Source organism: Condylura cristata, unplaced genomic scaffold, assembly GCF_000260355.1.
Source record: "Condylura cristata isolate star-nosed mole 26May11 unplaced genomic scaffold, ConCri1.0 scaffold00010, whole genome shotgun sequence".
Taxonomy (NCBI): domain Eukaryota; kingdom Metazoa; phylum Chordata; class Mammalia; order Eulipotyphla; family Talpidae; genus Condylura; species Condylura cristata.
Window position 1 is genome coordinate 57,087,152 of NW_004567111.1, and position 23,496 is coordinate 57,110,647.

A 23,496-nucleotide genomic window follows, 5' to 3' on the forward strand; every position below is an offset into this window, starting at 1 on the left:
ATATTTTTGCCTAATTTTTTTTTTAACCTTGATCATATCGTCATCTTTTTTTTTCTTTCTTGGGATAGAGGAACTAGGGTGTTGGTCAGAGGTTCTGAGGAAATTTGGAAAGTGTTCAATATAGAATCATGCTGTGAACACTTGTGCTTAAGTTTTTTGGTGCATAAGTGTTTCTGTTTCTCTTGGATATATTCCTAGGAATATAATTGCTTGGTCAAAGGGTAATCAACATGTAATATTTTGAGGTACTACCAAACAGAATTTATTTCACATTAACATTGATTTGTATTAGGATTCCATTTTGTCTGCATTCTTGCCAGCACTTGTTACCTTTTTTTTTTTTTTTTTTTTTTTTAAATAACCAACTCCTTTTACTTGAAATGGAATCTCATTATAGCTCAGAGTTTTAGATTTGGATTACCCTAATGATAAATGCTTTGAAGCATCTTTGGTTAGATCCATCTTTGTATGAATTACTTTTCAGAACTTTTGTCTGTTTTTTAAATAGGTTACTTGTCTTTTCAAAAATTTTTAGTTACAAGTATATTTTATAAGTATATTAAAATAAATGCCTTAGCAAATTTATGACAGTTTTTTATTGCCCATTCTGCGGATTGTCCTTACTAATGGTGTCCTTTGAAAAGAAGCATATTAGTGTCTTTTGTTTATTTGTGCTTTTGATATAGTTAAGTTTTGATTAGCCCTATTTAAAAAAAATACTATATTTGCCTAGTTTTAGGTTTACACAATGTTGAGCAGTCAGTAGATTTTCCAAATGTCCTTTATCTACCCCACATGCATAGTCTTCCCCATTGTCAGTGCTCCTAACCCCCCACGAAGCAAACATTTGTTGTCATTGATGAACCAGCATTGACATGTCACCACCTGAAGGCCACTAATTTACCATAGGGTTTACTTTTTGTGTTCCGTGGATTTGGACAAATGTATAATTGACATGTATCTACCGTTATTATATTATCCAGAGTGGTTTTACTGTCTAAAAATCCTCTGTGCTTCATCTTTTCATCCCTCCTCTCCCCAAACCCTTATTAGCCTCTGATCCTTTTACTGTTTCCATAGTGTTATATTTGCCAGGATGTCATATATTGGGACTCACATAGCAGATAGCCTTTTCAGATTGTCTTCTTTCACTTAGTTATATGTATCTAATATTCCTCCATACTTTTACATGTCACTGAATAATATTTGATTGTCTGGATGACAGTTTACTTACCCATTTACCTACTTAAGGATGTTTTGTTTACCTTCACATTTTAGCAATTATGAATAAACATTTATGTTCAGGTTTTTATGTGTACATAAGTTTTCAACTCCTCTGGTTAAATACCAAGAAGTGCATATGTTATTCTTGGGTCATCTGACAGGAGAATATTTACAAGAAGCAGCTAATCTGTCTTCTAACTACCATTTTGTATAACTACCAGCAATGAATGATAGAGATCTGTGGCTCCATCCATTCTTGCTGTGGTTTGGTGTTGTCTGTGACTCAAGAATTAGTTCATTCTAATAGATGTGCAAAATGATATCACTGCTATTTTTTTTTAAATTTATTTATTCATGCATACAGAGCTGGGGTACAGGCCAGAGGTGCAGGGGCAGTGAGAAGATTCACCAGAGACAGAGTGGGGAGCAGAATAGGCCAACTGATGAAGTACACTGCTGAGGGGAGCAGCGGGTGCGTCAGGAGAGGTCTGCTGCGCCATGTGTTCACTTCCAGGGTGGGGATTGAACGCATGCTGAAGTGGCTTTAGCACCTTAGGCTGTGCTTTAACCTGCAGCTCCGCCCCAGGGAGGGCCTATCTTACTGTTTTAATATGCGTTTCCCTGATGACATGATACTGAGGATCATTTCATCTTTTGCCTCTGTGTATCTTTAGTGAAGGCTGTTAAAGTCTTCAACCTATTTTTTAATCTGTTTGATTTTTTTGAAATATATTTTGGGTAATAGTCCTTATGAGAAATATGTGTTGTAAATATTTTTGCCTAATTTTTTTTTTAACCTTGATCATATTGTCATCTTTTTTTTTCTTTCTTGGGATAGAGGAACTAGGGTGTTGGTCAGAGGTTCAGGGATTTGGCAGATGGAGAGGGGTTGTAAGCCCAGGGAGCAAATTCAGGCTATAGAGGTAATAGCTTTTCATAGGTGCTGGACCAACATTTCCATCAACAGTGTATGAGAGTTCCTTTTTCTCCACACCCTCACCAGCACTAGTTTCTGGTCTTTTTAATATGGGCCATTCTTACAAGTGTCAGGCAACTCATTGTAGTTTTGAGTTGTGTGGGGAAAGTGTTTCTAATAGTTGTCTGGAATGCTAAACACATTTACATGCTGTTGGTAACTAAGAAATTTAAATATTAAAAATGCTGGTTGTTAGCTTTTTTTTTTTTTAGCTTATTGTGATTTTTTTTAAATTTATTACAAAGTTTATTTTTACATCATTTTGCACATTTTTTTTTCCCATCTTGATTGTAATCCCTGTGGATTTCCCATCACCAAATCACCCCTGTGCCACCACCATAGTCCCGTGCATTTCCCTTCCTCCCCCCCGTTTTTGATCCCATTCCCCACTCCACCCCCACAGAATGTCTCTGGTATCTGGTTGTTCATTATTTTTGTTATTTTCTCGCCTGGTCCATTATACTCCTGCTATGAGTGAAACCATCCAGTATTTTTCTTTCTCTTTCTGGCTTATCTCACTAAGCATGATCTTTTCCAGCTCCATCCAAGTTGCTGCAAAAGACATGTGTTTCTCTTTCTTGGTTGCTGAGTAATATTCCATTGTATATATGTACCACATCTTTCTAATCCAGGTTGTTAGCTTTTAAAGGAATGTTTACCCTATGGGATAGATACTAGGAAAAGTATGTCTAAAATAGACCAAAATCAGGAAAGGCTGATTTTAAACTAGGATTTAAAATAATAAGAACTTTGGGGGGAAAATTTGAGGATTAATATGAAACTGTTTAAATGAGCAATTCCATTTCACATCTGGAAAATACTCTTAAACTGGTCTTTCCATTTTCTTACTATAAATAGTTGGTATCCACAAATATTTAGGATATGTATACTTTTTTTAAAGATTTATTTATTTATGTGTACAGAACTGGGGTACAGGCCAGAATGCAGGGGCGGTGAGAGGCTTCACCAATCGACAAAGCAGAGCAGGCCGATTGAGGAAGTACACTGTTGAGGGGAGCAGTGGGTGGGTCAGGAGAGGTCTGCCACGCCATGTGGTCACCTTCCTGGGGGGGGATCGAACTCATGCTGAAGTGGCTTTAGCTTTGCTGTACTGTACTTTAATCCCGCTGAGCCACCAAGGAGGGCACTGATATGTACACTTTTTATAATTAAAAAGTGGTAGAAAAATTAAGCAAGTTTGGGTTTAATTTCAATTTATATTTACAAATCTTTGAAGTTATCACCTCCCCTCACTAAAGGATACTGCTGAACTCATTGCTATATTATAGCTTAGAATATAGATTTTTCATGCATTTGGATAAGATTTTCTTTAGTTTTAAGAGTAGCAAAGTCCACAAATATTGCTCCTGCCATAATATTTTTTTCATTGTTTAGAGTTCTTGGTGGCAAAAGGGGATTTTCTCTGGTAGTTACCAGCACTCTTGCCTGGGAATAGTTTGCATTTGCTACTTGGCTGTGCAGCTTTCTTTATTAACAATGAAAGATGCAAGTGGCCTTTTTTGAAGCCACTAATTTTATTATGGTAATGTTGTTCCCGTATCCCACTTAACTTAAAAATAAAGCCATGACACTGTTAAAAGCATGGAAAGTATTGTTATTTTCCAAGTTAAAATGTTTAGTGAATATATAAATTTATTTGCTAATTTAAACCTAGCCTCCCCTGAAAAAAGATTTAATGATTTAATGTCAGATTACAAACTTATTTTAAAAAAAAATTTGATTGATAAATTCTTCTGTATGCATCTGCTCAACACCATACTCTATAAATATTTAATGAATATTTTCATTACTAAACAGTTTATAACTCCCTCCCCAAGCCTTTTAATTAAAATAAAAATGGGGTATTGGAAATTAAGGGAACCAAAAATGGGAAAGACTAAGTGGGATGCTTTTTTGAAATAAAACGAACTTATTGCCTCACTTAGGTGTTTTATTTCATATGCTTAAACCTCCTTCCTTATGTCCCAGCCCCTAGAAAATGTCAAGGATGTAGAAAAATGGAACACCCAACTTCAACCATTTGTTTCATCTATATTCTTCTATCCCTGGACTATTGTGAGACAAGTTCTGGATATTAGACAGTTTCATTCAAAAATATTTCATCTTGTTTCTCTAAAAAAAATTCAAGTTTTTATTCTGACACTTTTAAAAAGATATACAGTGAGCACATTATAATTTGAAGGAAGAACATAGTTATTAACAAACTTAGCCCAAACTGGTGTTAAGTGAGGAAGTGAATTCACTATAGAAATTGTTGACATATTGATAAATCATAGTATTCTTGAACAAATTTTGAGTGCCAGTGATTCCTTCCCTTTAGCTTTTGATGTTATCTCTGTACCTCCACAAGGGGGCAGATAAAGAAAGAGAAAAGTAAAATTTATGTGAATTTGATTTGAGTATCTCTCATATTCAGCACTCAGAGTTGCGTAGCAATTTCAGTTTTTCAGAATAACTTTTTTCTGAAACAATTTGCCAGGTCTCTTATTCATCAGAGACAAAACTAATAGTTGTTCAAAAAAGGAATTAAGCATTAGTTTTTTAAAAAATGGTTCTCAAAACACTGTCAGCCTTTAACTTGTTAATATTTTGGGTGTTCATGAAAAATAAAATTTTCATTTGTATCTGTATCTGATCTTTCCCATTTACAGGTTTGGATAGCTATTGTTGGAATTTCTCTTTGAATGATGAGGATGTTACCTAGTTGATGAACAGTGCATTTGATTAGCAGTGAAAAGACTGCAGTCTTTATGCACACAGTTTTCTCATTTTTTAAAAACCTTAGTGTCATTGAGTGAATTATATTCATATATATCTACAAAGATATTATGGTTGCTTTATGTCTGGCACAGTTTGATATGTGTTTGATAGCAAATATCTCATTAAAGTAAGTTTATAGTCTGAAAATTCTAAATGAGCATCTATAGAGTTTTATACAAACAAATTCTTTCTTTGTGTAGAATTGATGATTGGATACTCTATGGTATAGAGGTTTCTTTCCCAATGAATATATTTCTTTGAGGGACAAAGCTAATTTTTCAAGTCTACTATGTGAGTTTCATATTTTGTGTATGTGGTTTTAACTGTTTAAGATACGGGGAGAGGGAGGTGGGAATGATGGGATAAATATGCAGAAATTGATCGTTCCTATTTTTGGCATCTGTTTTGCATTGTTTTTCCTCTGATGATCAAAGTTTCCATACTTCTGCAGCATGCCATATAATTATAATGAAACTGTTATCTTACATTCCTATGACATTTTTTTTGCAATACTTAATGCCTTTTATTTGGTAGCTTCATGCATGAATTATGTAGCATATGTGAAGAGGCTTAAACTGTTTCCATTGCATTCTTTTCTGGATGGCTCCTGTTATATTTAGGATATACTTATACATTAGACAAAGTAAGAATGTTATTGTTGTTGACCTTGACACCAGATAACTGGGCAGACATTATATAGCTATGTTTGAATCTTCACAAAATGTGCTGTTAAAGCCAACAGAGTGCTGGCGGGAGACTCTTCTGGACCGCAGAGTTATGGAGCTTTTCTTCTCAGTAAGTCTTGCTTTTCATCTCTTCTAGTTAAGACCACAGTTAGTGCCACTAAAAGTGTACGTGCTTTTGTGTTTTTCTGAAATACAATAGGACAGGTTGCTTTTTTTCACCAAGGCCTTCTCTTTTAATCAGTATATCTGCTTAAACAGAAATTACATGGAAGTATTATTGTTAACTTACAAAAATGCTATACAATTACAAAGAGTTTAATAGCTTAAGAGTTGAAGTTCTCACTTTTTGGTTTTTAGACCCTTTTTATATTCTTAAAAATTGTTGAGGACCCTGAAAGACTTTTATTTCTGTGACTTACTGCTGTTAATATTTATCACATTGAAATTTCAAACCGAGAATTTATAAAAAGTTTTTATTAATTTAAAAGTAGCAATAGCAAGTCATTAAACATTAACATAAGTGACATTTTAATAGTAGAGGGCTATATTTTAAACATTTTTGCAAACCTCTTTAAGGCTTCCAATGACAACCAGATTCTTAATCTGTGTCTTCATTAAATTTGTTTCAGTATTACGCATCAGGTAACATTGGGGAAACTGCACTGTATACACATGTGATAGTGAGAATGCAAAAGACAAATGCTATCTTACTATTATTGTGAAATAGTTTTGCATTTTCAGACAAGGTTTTGGGAACCTCTAATGATACCTGGACTAAACTTTGATAACTGCTGTTTTTTAGTAGTACACTTTTTATATATCAGTTATCAGTCAAGAGTTAAATTAGTGTTATTGAATGGCAATTTATTTTACCATTAGTTAATCTTGTTTATATTTGTTAAATATTAAAAAAAGCAATATACTCCTATGTTTGCCTTGAACAGCCTCAATATAATAAGGTCAAAAGTATAGGGAAAAATATATGTCTCTGTGTGTGTGCGAGAGAGATACTGATTTGTAGCTATCAAACATGTAAGTTAGATACAGTGACATAGGCAAAGGTCCAAATAAAAACCCAATAAAAAGAAAACAAGGAAGATGAGTTGCTTTATCCTATCCTTTAATTCTACCTTTTTTAACTTCTCGTTTGTTTTAAAAATACTTATTGGCTATACAACTGCCTTTCCCATTTTTATTGACCTATTTAAAATATTGTAGTTACATGATACACATTAAGAAATACCTAGGATAAGGTATCGAGCCATGAATATACATGAGGATGTGTTCTGTAAAAATTTTCAAACTGAGCATTAACTTGCATTTTCTTTAAATCAGAAATTCTGTTAAAAACACTATCAAAGACATGACTATAACCAAATTTTAAAACGTTGCTTGCAACGTGGTATTATTTTGCTTTGTATCCAAGTTCAATTTCTTGTATATTCAATTGACTGAAAATAAGGTCATTTGCCAGTACTTTTTGAATAGGTAAAAAAACTTGCAGGCAGCATTGGAAACAACTACCCCAAATCTGAACAGTTGTCTAGACATACTGGACAGCTGCTTCTGTCAGCTGTGAACTGCCACATGCAAATAACTTCTCAGGTTGTGGGTTAACCCTTTTTCACTTTGTTAGCTTAATCGTTTTGTGTTTCTGGCCTGTTAACTTTTATTTAAACACTCCCATAAGTTTGAATAGATAAGCATGAATAACCAGTTGTGTGGAATTGACTCTTTAAATATGATCATATCAGAACATAAAAATACTTTTATGTTGGATTCTACTGCTCAGAACTTAACAAATTTCTCAATTTTTTTTCTTCTATAAGGTTTTAGAAAACCACTCTCACTAGTTCCCTTTCTACCTTTTTTACATATTCTCATTTATGGTATTTTTTTTTTTTTTTAGTTATCAACTTTACTACTATATATGCTTTCCTTAGGCAGCTCTTTCCATCTGTAGAATTTGAAGGCCCACTTCTATACCAGTTACTGCTAAATCTATATTAGCACAAGCTCCTTCCATGTTCCAGAGCCTTAGACTCCAAATGCTTATTAAAAATCCATTAGATGTTTTCATTTGGATAACCCACAAACTTTCATTATGTTCCAGTAGAATTCATTATCTTTATTCATCATCAGATCTTTATTCCGGTCTTTATTTGTTGTTTTGCTTCTCTATTTAGCTCTTTAGTATTCTGCCAGACTTTATTTTTCTTTATCCCTCTGCTGCTGTCACCTGAGTTTAGGTCATGCATTCAATTTTTAATTTGCATAAAATTTCAGATATTCTTGGACAATTTTACTGCTGACATTGGTAGAAAGGCAAGAATTTAATTTATTACATAAAAATTAACCATAAAAAAAAATTAACCATTGAGTGTATCAGGTTTGGTGGCTCATATTTCAGAGAACATATATTTAAGTTTGAGCACAGGCAGATTTTGAGAAAAGTTTATTTTTATTTTATTACATAGTTAAAATTAGTTCTCACTTCTATACCAGGAACAAGCAATCATTTGCTTCTGTGGATGGAGAAGAAATCCTCTGTTCCCGATTGCCCTGTACCCATTGTTAGCATGTTTTAATGCTGATTAGGTTCAGAAGTATGGTAAAAATTAATAGTTTAGAGAAACAGAACTTAAGAATGGGTTGTGTTGAAACTTTATGAAACAGACAGTGTGACTATATGAATATGTGTTTTGTGCAATAACTTAACTATATAAAGTGTAAAATGTGGACTCTATTTTGAAAAACACATGTGTTGCTCTAATCCATGAGTTGGAAACTTCTGTAAGCTTTGCCAGGTAGTGATTACTAGGTTTTCTAGGTTACATGTTTCCCAAGGCACATACTCACCTCACCATTTTAATAGAGAACAGTTACAGATGATACCGAAATAAGCAGGTGTGGGAACATACCAGTAAAACTTTATTGACTGTTGTTAAAATGTAAATTTAACCAATTTTTCCCATGTCTTGAAATATTCTTATCATTTGATTTTGTTTTTCCCAGCCATATAAAAATACAAAAAAAACATTCTTACCTCACAGGCCATATAAAAATGGGTAGGATGCCATAGTTGGCCTGTTTGCTGTAGTTTACCAGCCTTTGTTCTAGGCCAGTTAACTTTGTAGCTTTTAGCTCTATAGATTTCTTAGAACCTTAAGAAATTCAAGGATTTATTAGTGGAGTCAGTTGTTGAATAAGAATTTATTGAGTATTTGGTCACGCCACCTCAGTGAATACCTACTATAAAAGTTCCATTTTCAAGTAATTGAAATGCAGAGTCAGCATGATCATAACATGAGATAGAGTGTTTAAAGCTGACATTTGCAAAACAGGAAAAGAAGAGTTGAAAAAAGCAAATCCTTGTAGAAAGTTAGGAAATGGCCACTTGAATGTTGTGGTGGAGCAAGATGAAAAATGACCCATTACTAAATAATTTCCTGTTGCTATTTTAATGTCAGATCACAGAAACAAAGCATCTTTAAAATCTGAGAATCTCAAAAATACTATAAAATTAGGGAGCTGTATTTTGGGAGTATTTCCTTCATATAGCACTGTATTCCAGATACTTTGCATCAGTATTGCAAAATTGTAATAAAGTATAGATGAGGTTCAAATGAATTTAAATATTATTTACACAAAATTTTTGTTTTTAAAAAGTTTCACCACTTATTAGTAAAGTAGCAATAATGTAGATAGCGGGAGATACAAAGAAATTATAAGCCATCTCAAAGTTAATAAAGTGTGTTTGTGCATGTGTGTGTGTAGGTTGAATGAATGAATGTCCTGGAGTTGAGTGGTGTGTTTCAAAGTATGCAACTCTTTACTTCCATAAAGGAGCATCTATATACTCTTGATTGAACTTGTCTGCTAACTTTAGCAGGGAGCTGAAGCTAGGCATAGTTAGCATAATACAGATGACTGTTGTTGCTGTTTTTAGAAGAAGCAGTATGTCTGACTGAATGGCATCTGTTTCTCTCTTTGTCATAACATGCTGGAGACAGTTCAGTTTTCAAAATGTAGGTAGCCTTCAGTTAAAAATTAATCGATATGTTTAAAATCATGGTCTATAATATAAAGTGGGCTGAGGAGCAATTTTCAGATTTACTTTTATCCAGGAGTTACTTTTCAAGAATTAACAGTGAATTTTTCTCTTACCTCATTCGGCATTATAAACACGTGACCCTTACAAAAGAAGGATTTATTTTTATGGATTAGTAATTCTCTCAAACAGGTACACCGAAAAATCAGAGAAGATTCAGATATGGCACAAGATTCTCTGCAGTGCCTTGCCCAATTAGCTTCTCTTCATGGACCCATCTTTCCTGATGAAGGATCACAAGTTGACTATCTAGCACACTTCATTGAGGGATTACTGAATACTATTAATGGGTAGGTATATTTGCCCTTTATTATTGAAAAGGAACTTTCTTTATGTTTAAAAGTTGAAGAATAAAGAAACCAGTGATTGTTTCCTCTTTACATTTTGAAGTATAGTCCTTTGGGTAATTTTAAATTAATACATAAAGATGTGCCTTTAGAAATTAGGTGATAAAGATTTCCATGTTTAGAAATGAGTTGTTAAAATTTCTTCAGTCACCACTTAATAATGTTCATTATTTGATTTGTAGAATTGAAATAGAAGATTCTGAAGCTGTGGGAATCTCCAGCATTATCAGCAACTTGATAACTGTGTTCCCTCGAAATGTTTTAACTGCCATTCCAAATGAACTTTTCTCCTCTTTTGTTAACTGCCTCACACACCTCACTTGTTCTTTTGGGCGAAGTGCTGCATTAGAAGAGGTGGTAAGTGACTATTCTAAAATTGTGTCTGTTTTCATAAGCAGATGTGCTGCTGTGCCTTTGGAACATTTTTCATGACAGTTATTTATATGAGTGCTAGATGTTAAAATTACATTTTTGTTGATTGTGCAAATTTTTTTCTATCTGTTTGAGACCATAAAACTTAAAAATGTGTTGATTAAAATAACTTGGATTAAATTTATTGATCTTAATGTTTTAATTGAGAAAATTTAGTACCTGAATATAGGAAACAATGAAATGCTTGTAATACAAATTGTATTACGTCCATTTTAGCAAAAAGAACACTTTAAGTTATAGTATGTAGCTAACTTTGTGATATGATTGTGATTACGAATAATTTTACTTATTTTCTGAGCATTTAAATTTTTATACTCTTAAAATTAGGTAAATGTACTTTGATTAATTCTAAGTAGTTAAAATTTTTTGATTGAGTGTGTACTTTTTTGATAGTGTGTTTTAATAGTTTACTTAGTAGATGTTAATTTACTATAAAATTATGACTAAGGTTTTTTACAGATGTTTTGGGTACAAATTTTCAAATGCATATTTGAACCAAGTTTGTATATTCCAAACTTTTCATTTTATTTAGAAAACATGGCTAAAACCCTTTGACAATACAGTTTGAGTTTGTAACAGTTATATGATCATGGGAAATAATTGAGTTTTTCATATAAAATAGTTTAATGTTGAACTAATTTTCCTTTTTATGAGTTTGATGGCTAAGAGAGGGCCTATGCATGAGTTGCCAGAAGATTAAATGAAGGTACATCTTTTTCAAAGATTATAATAGTTAAAGGAATATTTGTAGGTATGTTTGAATTTTGTGTTAAACTCTAATTTATTTTGTTTGGGGAAAGGGAATGGCAGTGTGTGTGAATTATATATATCACTTCAGATGTCTTAGAGATTGACGAATTTGGGAATATGTAATTGAACACTTCAGTGTAATTGTCTTTATGTAATTGAACACTTCAGTGACTTAAAAAAGGAAGGTTAATATGTATGTGTTAGAAAAAAGTAGTTAGAGAAATAGATGTCTAAATGTATCATATATAGGATTTTAATTTCTCAGGGTGGAAAATTATGTGCTAAGCTTGCAAATCCAGAATAACTAAGTATTTAAGGTATACTTAAACCCCCTTCAAATGTCACAAATTCTAAACCAATCAGGTTTCACTTAAGGTGATTTTTTTAGTCTGTTTTGTTTCCCCCATCCTTGCTTGGTTGGTTTCTCTTTTAAACTATGTATGTTAGCTATATGTTTAGAAAATACCTTTTAAAATGTTTGTGAGTTAAGAATGTTCCTTCAAATTTTAAAGAACTCTTGGAAGTCATACACATTTTTGATTTGTACATTTAAGTTTAGAATTTATTTCATGTGACTAGCATACTGACTACTGGGAAGACAATTTTCCTCTGTGAAGGCTTGACATAAATATGTTGGAAAGCCTACCTATGTACATGTCACCAAAATATTCTTATATTCTGCTTATTTCATAAGAAGTTATCCTCTAGCTATAATGTATCTAATAAGCTTTATATACTGTTCAAATAAGTTTCCTTAATTTGTTTCCTTAATGCATTTTTAATATTCTTAAAAAATTGTTACCTGTTAAATTGTTACCTATAAAAAAAATTGTTACCTATTGGGGAGGGGAGGAATACATGTTGAAATTTTGCACTACTCCCAGTGAATAGATCAGTAAGATTTGCTAAACTTGAGGGCTAATAAAGAGATCCTTGTATGAGTCACCAAAAGACTAAACAAATACCTTAAATGTTATGTCAGCCTTACATCATTTTCATTTTATCATGTATGTTCTGAAGAAGAGGAACTGGGTAGTACATGAGCAAATGTTGAACTTATGTGAAAAAAGTCATATCTTGTGTTGCCTTGGGTACACAATGATTGTAGTAGTAGTACATAATGCATAGTTGTTGGACTGATTTGGAAAAATATATAAAGAAATTATTTTTCATTTAAAATAAAAATATTTCTCTGGTAATAATGAACTTGGAGGGAGGTCCAGTATAGTCATGGGCCAAATAACAATAAGCTACAGGATTTTGAGCAAATTGCTCAACCCTTTTTATCACAACATTTTGTTAGTATACAGTATAATAAACATAATGATTTCTTGTACTATATTATGTGATGGTTTAACTATGTGAAAATGCCTGTGAAGTGGGCACAATAAAATACAGAATAATAATAATAAAAGTAACCTTTCTGATAATAGTCTGTACTATCTTACCAAGTAAAAACAATTTTTGAATTTGTTGTTTTTTGTAGACCAATAATTTTAATTGTTTTTCTTTATAATTTTAATTTTGTGAAATGCTTTGTGTTTAATTTTTTTACTTTTGTGCATATTTCTTTAATTTTAAATGACTTCTCCCCCTCCATAGGAAAAGAGATACAGTATACATACTTTTGTTTTACTGTGATTTTTATTTTTTAAGACCTGTACTTAATTTAGAATTACTAGTATCCTTTAAAAAAATATATGTTTGATGATGATTATTTTGCAGTAGCAGGCAAAAAACATCATGGGAAGAAAAATATATGATACTAACGTGTGTTCATGATAGTATATGACCTTGTTTGGTAACTTTAACCTGTGTGTGAAGAGACTTACTTATGACTACCCTTAAAATGTAATAAACTGAAAGTCAGTGCTTAAGAAGAGCAATTCTAGATACATAAACTATGACCGAATAGGAGATTCAAATTAATATTTCTTCTTAATACAACTATAGGTAAACTAAATTTTAACCACAGGAAAGATTATCAGTTCAGTTCCAGTGACAGGAAGCCAAAACACACACATCTTGCTCCAAGATTCATGTCAGTGGTGCGGAGCAGCTTTACTGTAAGGGAGCTGGAGACAGATATGTGGCCATACCAGCTGGGCCCAGCATATACTTTGCATGGGGAATCTCAATAGATGAGCAGGAAATTGCCTACAGATATATACACTCATTGAATTCAGTTAACTTAAATTGAGCTACCAGCCACCTGGGTATGGAAGTCCCCCTCCCCATTGCTTGGAGGAGTGCTGAGAGACCAGGTACACATTTATACTGGGAGGGATTCATACTCTCTCTCTCTTTTTTTTTTTCTTTACATTTATTTATTTATTCGTACAGAACTGGGGTACAAGTCAGAGATGCGGAGGGTGAGAGGATTCACCAGAGACAGAGTGGGGCACAGAACAGGCAGATCGACAAAGTACACTGCTGAGGGGAGCAGTGGGCGGGTCAGAAGAGGTCTGCCTTGCCATGTGGATCTCCTCCGGGGCTGGCGGGGATCGAACTCATACAGAAGTGGCTTAAGCTTCTTTATGCAGTGCTTTAACCTGCTGCGCCACCCGGGAGGGCCCGGGATTCATACTCTCTTAACACTACTTACTCCACACAAACCCCACACTCTCTAAGCTAGGGCTAGCACCAAGCCTCCAGTGCTCCACACAGGCCCTATCTCAAGCACCTGCCATCCTGTGCCAGAGTTAACACCAGGCTCTATGTTCCTTGAGCCAAGACCCTTACCACCTGGCAATAGGAATATGAATGACAAGGAGATAGAGCTCTCGAATTAGGGCACAACGAAGTACTGAATAACTTTTTCTGTACGGAGTTAGGAAATAAAAGGGCAAGCAAATGGTTTGGATTAGATTAATCCTCTCTCCTCACCAGACTAATACCAAGTCTCTAGACCCCAGCATTCCTTCCCTTTCTCCCTTAACACCTTAAACAAAGAAGATTTTAAAATTAAGGGAAAATAAATAATTTCAGACTCCAGTTGAAATAAGTTATATAGTAGCATATCTGAGCACAACATGTAAAAACTGAAAGAGAAGAATAAAAACACAGAACCCTATAAAAGACATAGAATTAGAGGATCTAAGAAACAATGAACACAGAACAATTTTAGGGAAGGTCAGTGAAATTCTTAAGAGCAGAAACACAGAAAGACAGGAGAGGGACCTCAGGAACAGATTCAGGAATGAAATTCTTCAGTAAAGAAATGGATCATATTTTAAAAGACTGAAATAAATAAAATTAAGCTATCTGAAGAGAGAATTTTAGAAATAGAAGATAAAAATAGACAAATGACCCAAGTGAAAGGAGAGAAAAAAGATTTAGAGGAAATAAATTTGAGAAATATCAGACTCCATTAAAAGAGGATATGTAAGATACTGGATATTTAGGAGGTGAAGAGAGGAAGGGAAGATAAAAGAAACCCTATGCAAAGAAAGAGTTGTGAAAGCTTCTCAAAACTGAGGGAAGAATTACACTTGAAAGTCCAAGAAGCTGAAAGAACATCCCTTTTTTAAAAATCTGTAACAGTCTTCATCCTCGCACATCATTGTCGTATCAAAAGTCCAAAATAATAAAGACTACGTAGGACAAAAGAATATATTAATCTGAGGCAACTTGATTAGACTGTCTTTGCATCTTTCAACAAACACACACAGTGCTAGCTCTTACAAGAGAGGGAATGAATTATTTATCTAAAAATTTAAAACTCAGCCAAGCATATACCTTGAGTGCTATCTTTTAAGTATGGTAGAGAAATACTTTCCCAGGCAAACAACTATTAGTGGAGTATATACTACCACTAGACCAGCTCTACAAATATACTAAAAGAAGTTCTACATGAATAGACAAAATAAAACTATAACCAAAGTAATAAGTGGAACTTTGAAAGGGAGGCAGAAAAGACAAAATCTGTGCAAATGACAGTAAATTAAAAGAATATTGGCCCTCCCTGGTGGCACAGCACTGAGAATCTGAAGCTGCTTCCGCATGAGTTCGATTCCCGCCGGCCCTGGAGGTGACCACAAGGCGCGGCAGACCTCAGCAGTGTACTTCGTCGATCTGCCTGTTCTGTTCCCCAATCTGTCTCTGGTGAAGCCTCTCACCCTCCGCACTTCTGGCCTGTATCCCAGTTCTATATGAAAAAATAAATAAATCTTAAAAAAAAAAAAAGAATATTCTAGATACAGAAACTACAATGTAGTTTACTCATGGTAATCACAAAATAAAAATCTAGTATAAAGGCACTTAGGAGAAGAAGAGAAAAACTGAGAACCACCAAGGAAATATACCCAGATGAAAATCTGATAGAAATACATGGAAAAAGAAACATCAGAAAGAGAAAACAGTCATAAAGAATAGCAGCAAATAATCCTCATTTACCAGTAATCACCTAAATGGGAATGCTCAGAACTTAACCAATGAAAATCAACAGAATTGTATAAAAAGGCATGAGCCAGATATATTATGTATACAAAAAAACAAAACAAAACAAAAAAAACAAATTTACCCCTAAAGGCATAGACTCAAAGTGAAATCATTGAGCACAGTGTTTTACACCAACAATGGGGGTGGGGGTGGATAAAGAATTTGTTTATGTCTTATAAATTAGAGCTTTGGCCAAAAAGGTAGTAAGGTAGTTAGGGATAAAGACAAGTACTATCTGATGTTACTGTCATCAGAAATATTGTGTTGTCCGAGAAATCATGCATTTTTGCAACAGATGGTACTAGTTCATTTCTGGAAGTAGTAGAGTCATTCGCATCTATGTTATTGCTAGTCATTTGACAGTTTACAGGAAAAAAAATGTTGAGCGATTTGGTTGGGTTCTGGAGATTTTACAAGTTGAAGATGGAACACCAACAGCATGTTTGCCATATTTTACTGTTTTACTCCCAGAAATTGAAGATGCACATCAGGCTAGTTTAAAGTTGCATAAAGTTTATAGTTTCAATGGTCTACAAGAACGTTGGTGCCAATGGTGGCTAATGAAATTCTCTGCTGGTGAGTTTCATCTCAACAATGCCCTCTGTCAGGGAGACCCACCAAGGTTGATGATGACAAAATAAAGGTATTGTTCTAGTCAAATCCACATTATATGACATGAGAGATGTAGAAACATTAAACACCCATCATTCAAGCATTCATGACCACCTGAAAAAGCTGGAGTAAAGAAGCAAGCTCAATATTTGGGTTCCTCATGAACCCAAAGAAGTTGGGTTCTTCCCAAAGAAGTTATTTGATGGCACATATGAATGAAGGCAGTGTGCGCCTTAAACATGAGGAAAATGATCCTTTTTTGGAAGTGACTGATAATTGGTGATGCATGGTGGATTGCCTCAAATACCATAAAGCAAACATTAATCAGAAGGTTATGCTTTTGGTGTGGTGGAGGATTTTATATATATATATATACATATAATAGTTTATTTTTACATCACTGTGTATTTTTCCATCTCAGTTGTAATCGTCATGGGCTTCCCATCAGTGTGGAAGGATCTTAAAGGTGTTGTGTTTTTCAAGCTCCTCCCAAGGAACCAGTCAGTCAATTCCAGTTTGTACTATTGGTAACTGGACAAGTTGAAGTAACCTGTAGTTCAGAAATGTCTAGAGCTCGTTTATCGTAAAGGAGCAGTTTTCTAACACAATGCGAGACTGCACTCAAGTTTGATTACCTGTCAAAAACTATTGGAGTTTGGATGGAATGTGTCGCCACATCCGTCATACACACCTGACTTTGCACTTGTTTTGCTTCCTTCAAAACTCCTTGGGTGGTATAATGTTCAATTCAGATAAGGCTGTAAATCAGCACCTTTTTCAGAAAGGCCTTCTCTGAACAAGGAATTATGAAGCTCACTTGAAAGATGGCAAAAAGTTATTGAACAAAATGGACACTATATCATTGCTTAGTCTTTGTTATTTATATAAATAAATGACTTTTAAAAAACAAAAAATATTTGTACTTTTCCACAACCCAGTAATACACCTGACACAGGTGTGTCAAATACATATATTCATAGTAATGCATTTATAACAGGAGATCTAAACACAACACTAATAACAAGAAATAAGATCATTCATACAGAAAGTAAATAGAAAAATAAGGACTTATGAATATGTTGATCAGTTGACTTAATAGTCATTTACAGAACCTTCCATCCCCAAAGAAATGGATACACATTCTTTTCAAAGGCACAGAAGACCTTCGAAAAGATAAACCATATATGTTGGATCACAGCATGCCTCAAAATATATACTAAAATGGAAATTATAACAAGCATCTTTTCTAATCACTGTGATAAAGCTAGAAGTCGGCCACACATGGCACTCAAACACAGAATAGAAAAAAAAACAACATGTAGTAACCAAGCAGTGCTTTTGAATAGCTCCTGGATCAATGAATAAATCAAAACAAATAAAAAAACTATCTGGAGACCAATGAAAATTAGACAAGTTTCCAGACTGAAATGTTCTGAAAAGTGGTGTTAAGATAAAAGTGTGTAACCATATGGGCCCACATCAGTAACCAACAAACCTGAAGCAATGTAACTGTATTTCTGAGGAAACTTGAAAAAGACACCAAAAGAAACTATGTCAAAGGAAATAATCAAAATTAATGTAGAACTCAATGTAATAGATACCAAAGATAATACAGAATACCTTAGAAACCAAGATCTGCTTCTTAGAAAGGATAAATGAATAGAAAAACTGTTGTGTAGCTCACTAAGAAGAGAAGCATCACCCCCACCAAAAAAAAAAAAATCAGAAATGAAAGTAAAATTACAAATGGATGTTACAGCAATATAAAGGATCTCAGGTATCTACTGTGGACATTATATGTAAACAAACAATGATCTCAATATGGACACATTTTAAAATTCATACAAACTTCTAATGAAATAGGCAGCTTGAACAGACCAGTCAGGCACTCTGAAAGGGAAAATAAATCTGAAAGAACAAGAACTCACTACTGAATTCTTAACAGACCTTCAAAGAAAATCTAATATTTGCCATTATCAAATGCTTTCCAAAGCTGAGAAGTGAAAACTCCCAGACACATTTCACAATTACTTTGATCATCAAAACAAACCAAAGCAATTCAAAGAAAGAAAATTACTGACTAATGCCTCTGATGAGAATTTTTAAAAATCTTGAAAAACATGGCAAGTTGAATCCAGCATTGTATTAAAAGAATAATTTGCCATGCCCATGTGGGTTTTATTGCAGGGATACAAGGTTGGTTCAACACGGTAATCAATCATTGTCATCCATCATATCAAAAAGATAAAAATCACATGACCATTTTAATAGTTTTGGTAAAAGTATTAAATAAGTCAGCATTCATGATAAAAAACCTTGATAAAATGAGAATGGAAAGAGCATACCTCAGTGTAGTAAAGGTTACATGAGACAAACCCATAGCAAACATCATACTCACTGGTAAACTAAAAACATTTCTTGTTAAGATTTATTTATTTATGCATATAAGAATGGGGTATAAGCCGAAAGTATGGAGGGGAGGGTAAGAGGATTCACCAGAGATAGAGTGGGCAGCAAAACAAGCAGATTGACTGAAATACACTGCTGAGGGGAGCAGCAGGCGAGATAGGAGAGGTCTGCTGCGTGATTTGGGTCACCTCCCTGACAAGGGATCAAACTTGTGCCGCAGTGGCTGTATATAGCTTCATAGAGCTGCACTCTAACAATCCTTGCGCCATCAGGGAGGCCCTAACTTGAAAGCATTTTTCATAATGTTCTAGATAGAACAATCAGCCATGAAAAGACATAAAAAGAATCCAAATTAGAAAAGAAGTGGAATAGTTACTATTTTATGATATCAGCTAAAGTCACATAATTAAAAATCAAACCTTGAAAATCTGTTGGATTTTACATGCAAACAATGAATCTGAAGATAGAGGAATTAAGAACCCAGTTCATTTATAATTGAGAATAGCAAGATGGCAGAATAATGAAAATGTAAGCATCAACTTTCTTTCAACTAGATGGCATTTGTATGTCAGTAACTCCTGAAGTTAAGACACAGTAAGTACTGCAGTGCATATAGCAACAGCATCCGTAGGAGGTCATGCTCCCATCCACCAGCTGTGGGAGCCAGCAGTGGGGTCTGTTCCATACTGGTTACAGCTATTGGAATAGTGAGCTTGAGCAACACAGGTCCAGGAGACAGTTCCATGGGTAGGGAAAGGATAACTGGTTGGTTATCTTTTGGACAGCTGAGAATAGTGTGTCAACACTGAGGAGATTCATACTACTTAGAATAAGAAATGTGTGTGGAGAGGAGGACCAAGAGGTGTGGTCTGGAATAGAGGATACTGGTGATACAACTGTCAGCTAAGCAGAAATACCTGGGAAAGGGGTAATAGTGTTTGTGTTGACACATATGTTCAAAGGGGAGGAAGGGGCTGCGGTGGTTCACACAGTTTGGGTCCCTGGTAGAGCTAATAACAAAGCAAGTATCCTGATCTGCAGTTTTATTCCCACCTACTGGTGCTTACCTGGTGGGGCATGTAGTGTGAGCTCAGGGACTTGCGAATCTCATCCCAAGCTCTAGAGGGGGTTGCTTTGGGGGTGCCATAAACAGGCCCATACCCAGCCCAACCCATCATCCATACTAGTGACCCTAGAAAACCCACCCCCACCAAACTAACTTATAGTAAGTGCAACATAGAACACAGTATGTACAGAAACCAGCAAAGACCAAAATAATGCATACCAGCTCCTGTGGGGGAAATACAAAATAACTTAGTTACTGCCAGAATCAAAGATATTTAAAGAATTACTTATGCATTCAAGAACTGGGGTGTAGCCCACGGGTGCAGGGGGTGAGAGGATTTACCAGAGTCAGAGTGGGGGGCAGAGAACAGGGGATCTACTGAAATACATTCCTGAGGGGACCAGTGGGTGAGACAGGAGAGGTCTGCTGTGCCATATATGGATTAGCTCCCTGACCAGGGATCACACTCATGCCACAGTGACTGGCTATAGCTTGATTAACACTAGACTTTAACTCCTTCACTACCAGGGAAGCCCAACTGCTAAAGAAATTTAAAATAATAACAAAATAGGAAAGTCTCACATAGCAAAATTGGTAGACAAAAAAAAAAAAAAAAACACATGAACAGAAGGTGAAAGCTTAAACTTTGAATAAGAAAATAGCAAATTCAGGAAACAACACAATGAGGTTTAAAAACAAAGATATGTGAATAGATGAAGTGCAGAATTGAATCGGTGAACTCAAAACGTAATAGTGCTCAAAGGGCCAGGTAGAAGAAGAGAGTGAGATGGAATAGGGGCAAATCTTGAGTTTTAAAGATAAGTGCAGGCTCAACATGAATGGTTGGAAAACAATTCTACAAGAAAATAGGTCCATAAGAAAGGTAGTGACAGCCACACTTATATTAGAGAAAATAATTTTGCACATGAAAAGTAACTAGAGAGAGCGCTAGATACTATATTGTTATTAAGGTGTCAACAAATTAGGAAGACAACATCTTCACCAAATGAAAGAACACCAAAATGTATAAGACAATTAATGAATCTAAATGAAGACTTTAGCTGTAACACAGTAGTAGTGGGGAGTTTCAATATCCCCCTTACATCAGTGGACAGGTCAACCAGTCAGAAAATCAACGAAAACAATTACCTTTAAAGAAAGAATAGAGCAGATGAGTGTCCTAGACATTTATGAGGTACTATACCCTCAAAAAGCAGAGTATATATCCTTCTCAAATGCACATAGCACATTCTTGAGGTTAGACCATGTGCTTAGTCACAAAAACAAATGTCAGTAAATGCATGAAGATTACAAATCCTATCAAATATATTGTCTATTCATGTGGGATTCAAGCTGGAAATCAAACACATAAAGCAAACAAGCAAAACCTCTAATATGTGGAAACTGAATAATATTCTGCTGAATGACTTTTGGAGTAATGAGTAAACCAAAGGAAAATATAAAAATACCTGGAAGTTAATGAAAACAAAGAAACAGGCGGCCAGAACCTATGGATATAGCAAAAAAGGTATTAAGGAAGAATACACACCCACATCAATTAGTAACTCAAATAGGGCCCTCTCAGGTAGTGTATTGGGTTAAAGCACAACACAAAGCAAGCTGAGGCCACTTTAACATGAGTTTGATCCCCAGCCAGGAAAGGTGACCCACATGGCACAGCAGACTTCTCCTGCCTTGTCCACTGTTCCTCTCAGCGTTGTACTTCATCAGTCTGCCTGTTCTGGTCCCCATTCTGTCTGTGGTGATGCCTGGCGCAGCCCCTGGACCTCTGGCATATACCCCAGTTCTGTATGTATAAATAAACAAATCTTCAAAGAAAAATAAATATCTCAAATATATAAACTAACCTTGTACCTGATGGAATTAGATAAAAGAAGAACAAATAAAGCCAGGGGCCAACTAAATGAAGGAAATAATAAAGGTTAGAGAGGAAATAAAATATAAATCATAAGGATTGTTAAAAAACATAAACCAAAAGCTGTTCCTTTAAAAAAAAAAAAAAAAGGAGACCTTTACTTAGATTCACAAAAAAAGGAGAGAAAACTGATAGAATTAGAAATGAAAGAGATGTTATAATAGACACCCCAGAAATACAGAGGAGATTAGTGACTACTCAGAAAATCCTTGTAGTAAGAAACTAGAAAATGTGCTAGAGGTGGTAATGTTTCTAGAAGCACATAACCTTCCAAGACTGAATGAGAAAGAATACAAAGTCTTTACAGACTGATTACAATAAAAGGAATTGAAACAGCAGTCAGTCATTACCCACAAAACAAAAGCCCAGGACAGTATGTTTTCACAAATAAATTCTGCCAGTCCTTCAAGAGGACTAATAACTACTACCTCTTTCAGACATTTTCAGTAAATTGAAGAGCACCCAGACAAATTCTGTAAGACCAGTATTAATTACCCTTGTTACCAAAAACAGACAAAGCCATTACAAAAATGGAAAACTATACCAATATCTCTAATGAACACACATGCAAAATTCCTTCACTAAATTTTAGCAAACCATATTCAATAACAATTCAGTAATCATAAGGATATTCATGAGGAAGTAGATTTTATTCCTGGAAGGCAAGAATGGTTCATTATATGCAAATTAATCATTGTAATTCACCATCTTTGCAAAAGGATAGAAAAATTATTTAATCATATTAGTAGATGCAGATAAGGAATTTGATAAGATTCAATACCTATTTGTGACTTTAAAACTCTTAGTAAAATGTGGTTAAAAGGAACATAGCTCAAAATAATAAAGGCTATATTTGCCAAATTCATAGCCAATGTTATAGTTAAAGGTGGGAAACTGAAATCTTATTCTAAAAGATCATGTACATGACAAGTATGTTTACCCTGACCACTACTGTTCAACAAAGGATTGGAATTCTTAGAGCAGAGGGGCGAGGAAAGGATATAAAAGAAATCCACACTGGGAGAGAAGTAAAACTATCGCTGTTTGTAGATAATGATTTGTGAGTGTGTGTGTGTATAAAAACCTAAAGTGGCTGCTTAGAATAAAACTGTTAAGAAAGAAGTAAAACTATCACTGTTTGTAGATAATGATTTGTGAATGTGTGTGTGTATAAAACCCTAAAGTGGCCGCTTAGAATAAAACTGTTAAGAAACAGTAGATCAATACAGTATAGTGGAAGGCAACAAAAATCAGTGTACTACTGTCTGTTGCATTTCCATATGCAAGTAACTAGGAGAAAAATTTCAGTGATAAGCGCAACAGTATACTTTACTTTCTCAAATAGTGATGTCAGTACAATGCATATTTATATCTACCTTACACCTTAACTCATGGGAAGGTGGAACTGTAGCAAACAAGACAACTGTCAGCCCCATTAGATGGATTCATTTTCACTGCTTGGAAGATTAAAGTTAGTAATGGCATGGTTTGTTTTTTTTTTTTAATCTTACATGCTTAAGGGGTATTCTTAATTTTTAATACTTGTAGTCATTTTAGCTCAATTGGGATATTTTGAAGAAAACTGGTTCTGTCTTAAATATAAATTCTTATTAGAAGAAATATTAAGGCCCTCTGGTGGCGCAGCAGGTTAAAGCACTGCACTAAGAAGCTAAGGCCACTTCCGCATGAGTTCGATTCCTGCCTGCCCCGGAGGCGACCACATGGC

The 23,496-nt window shown here is 34.6% G+C and overlaps 1 protein-coding gene across 1 annotated transcript in view; it reads left to right on the plus strand.

Moving 5' to 3' along the window:
- Positions 1–23,496, plus strand: part of XPO4 (exportin 4) — a 95,960-nt gene that overhangs the window by 42,711 nt on the left and 29,753 nt on the right. Inside the window, exons 7-9 of the mRNA XM_004680267.2 lie at positions 5,664–5,776; positions 9,911–10,068; positions 10,308–10,482. Coding sequence (XP_004680324.1) covers positions 5,664–5,776; positions 9,911–10,068; positions 10,308–10,482 — 446 coding nt within the window. The remainder of the gene's footprint in view (positions 1–5,663; positions 5,777–9,910; positions 10,069–10,307; positions 10,483–23,496) is intronic.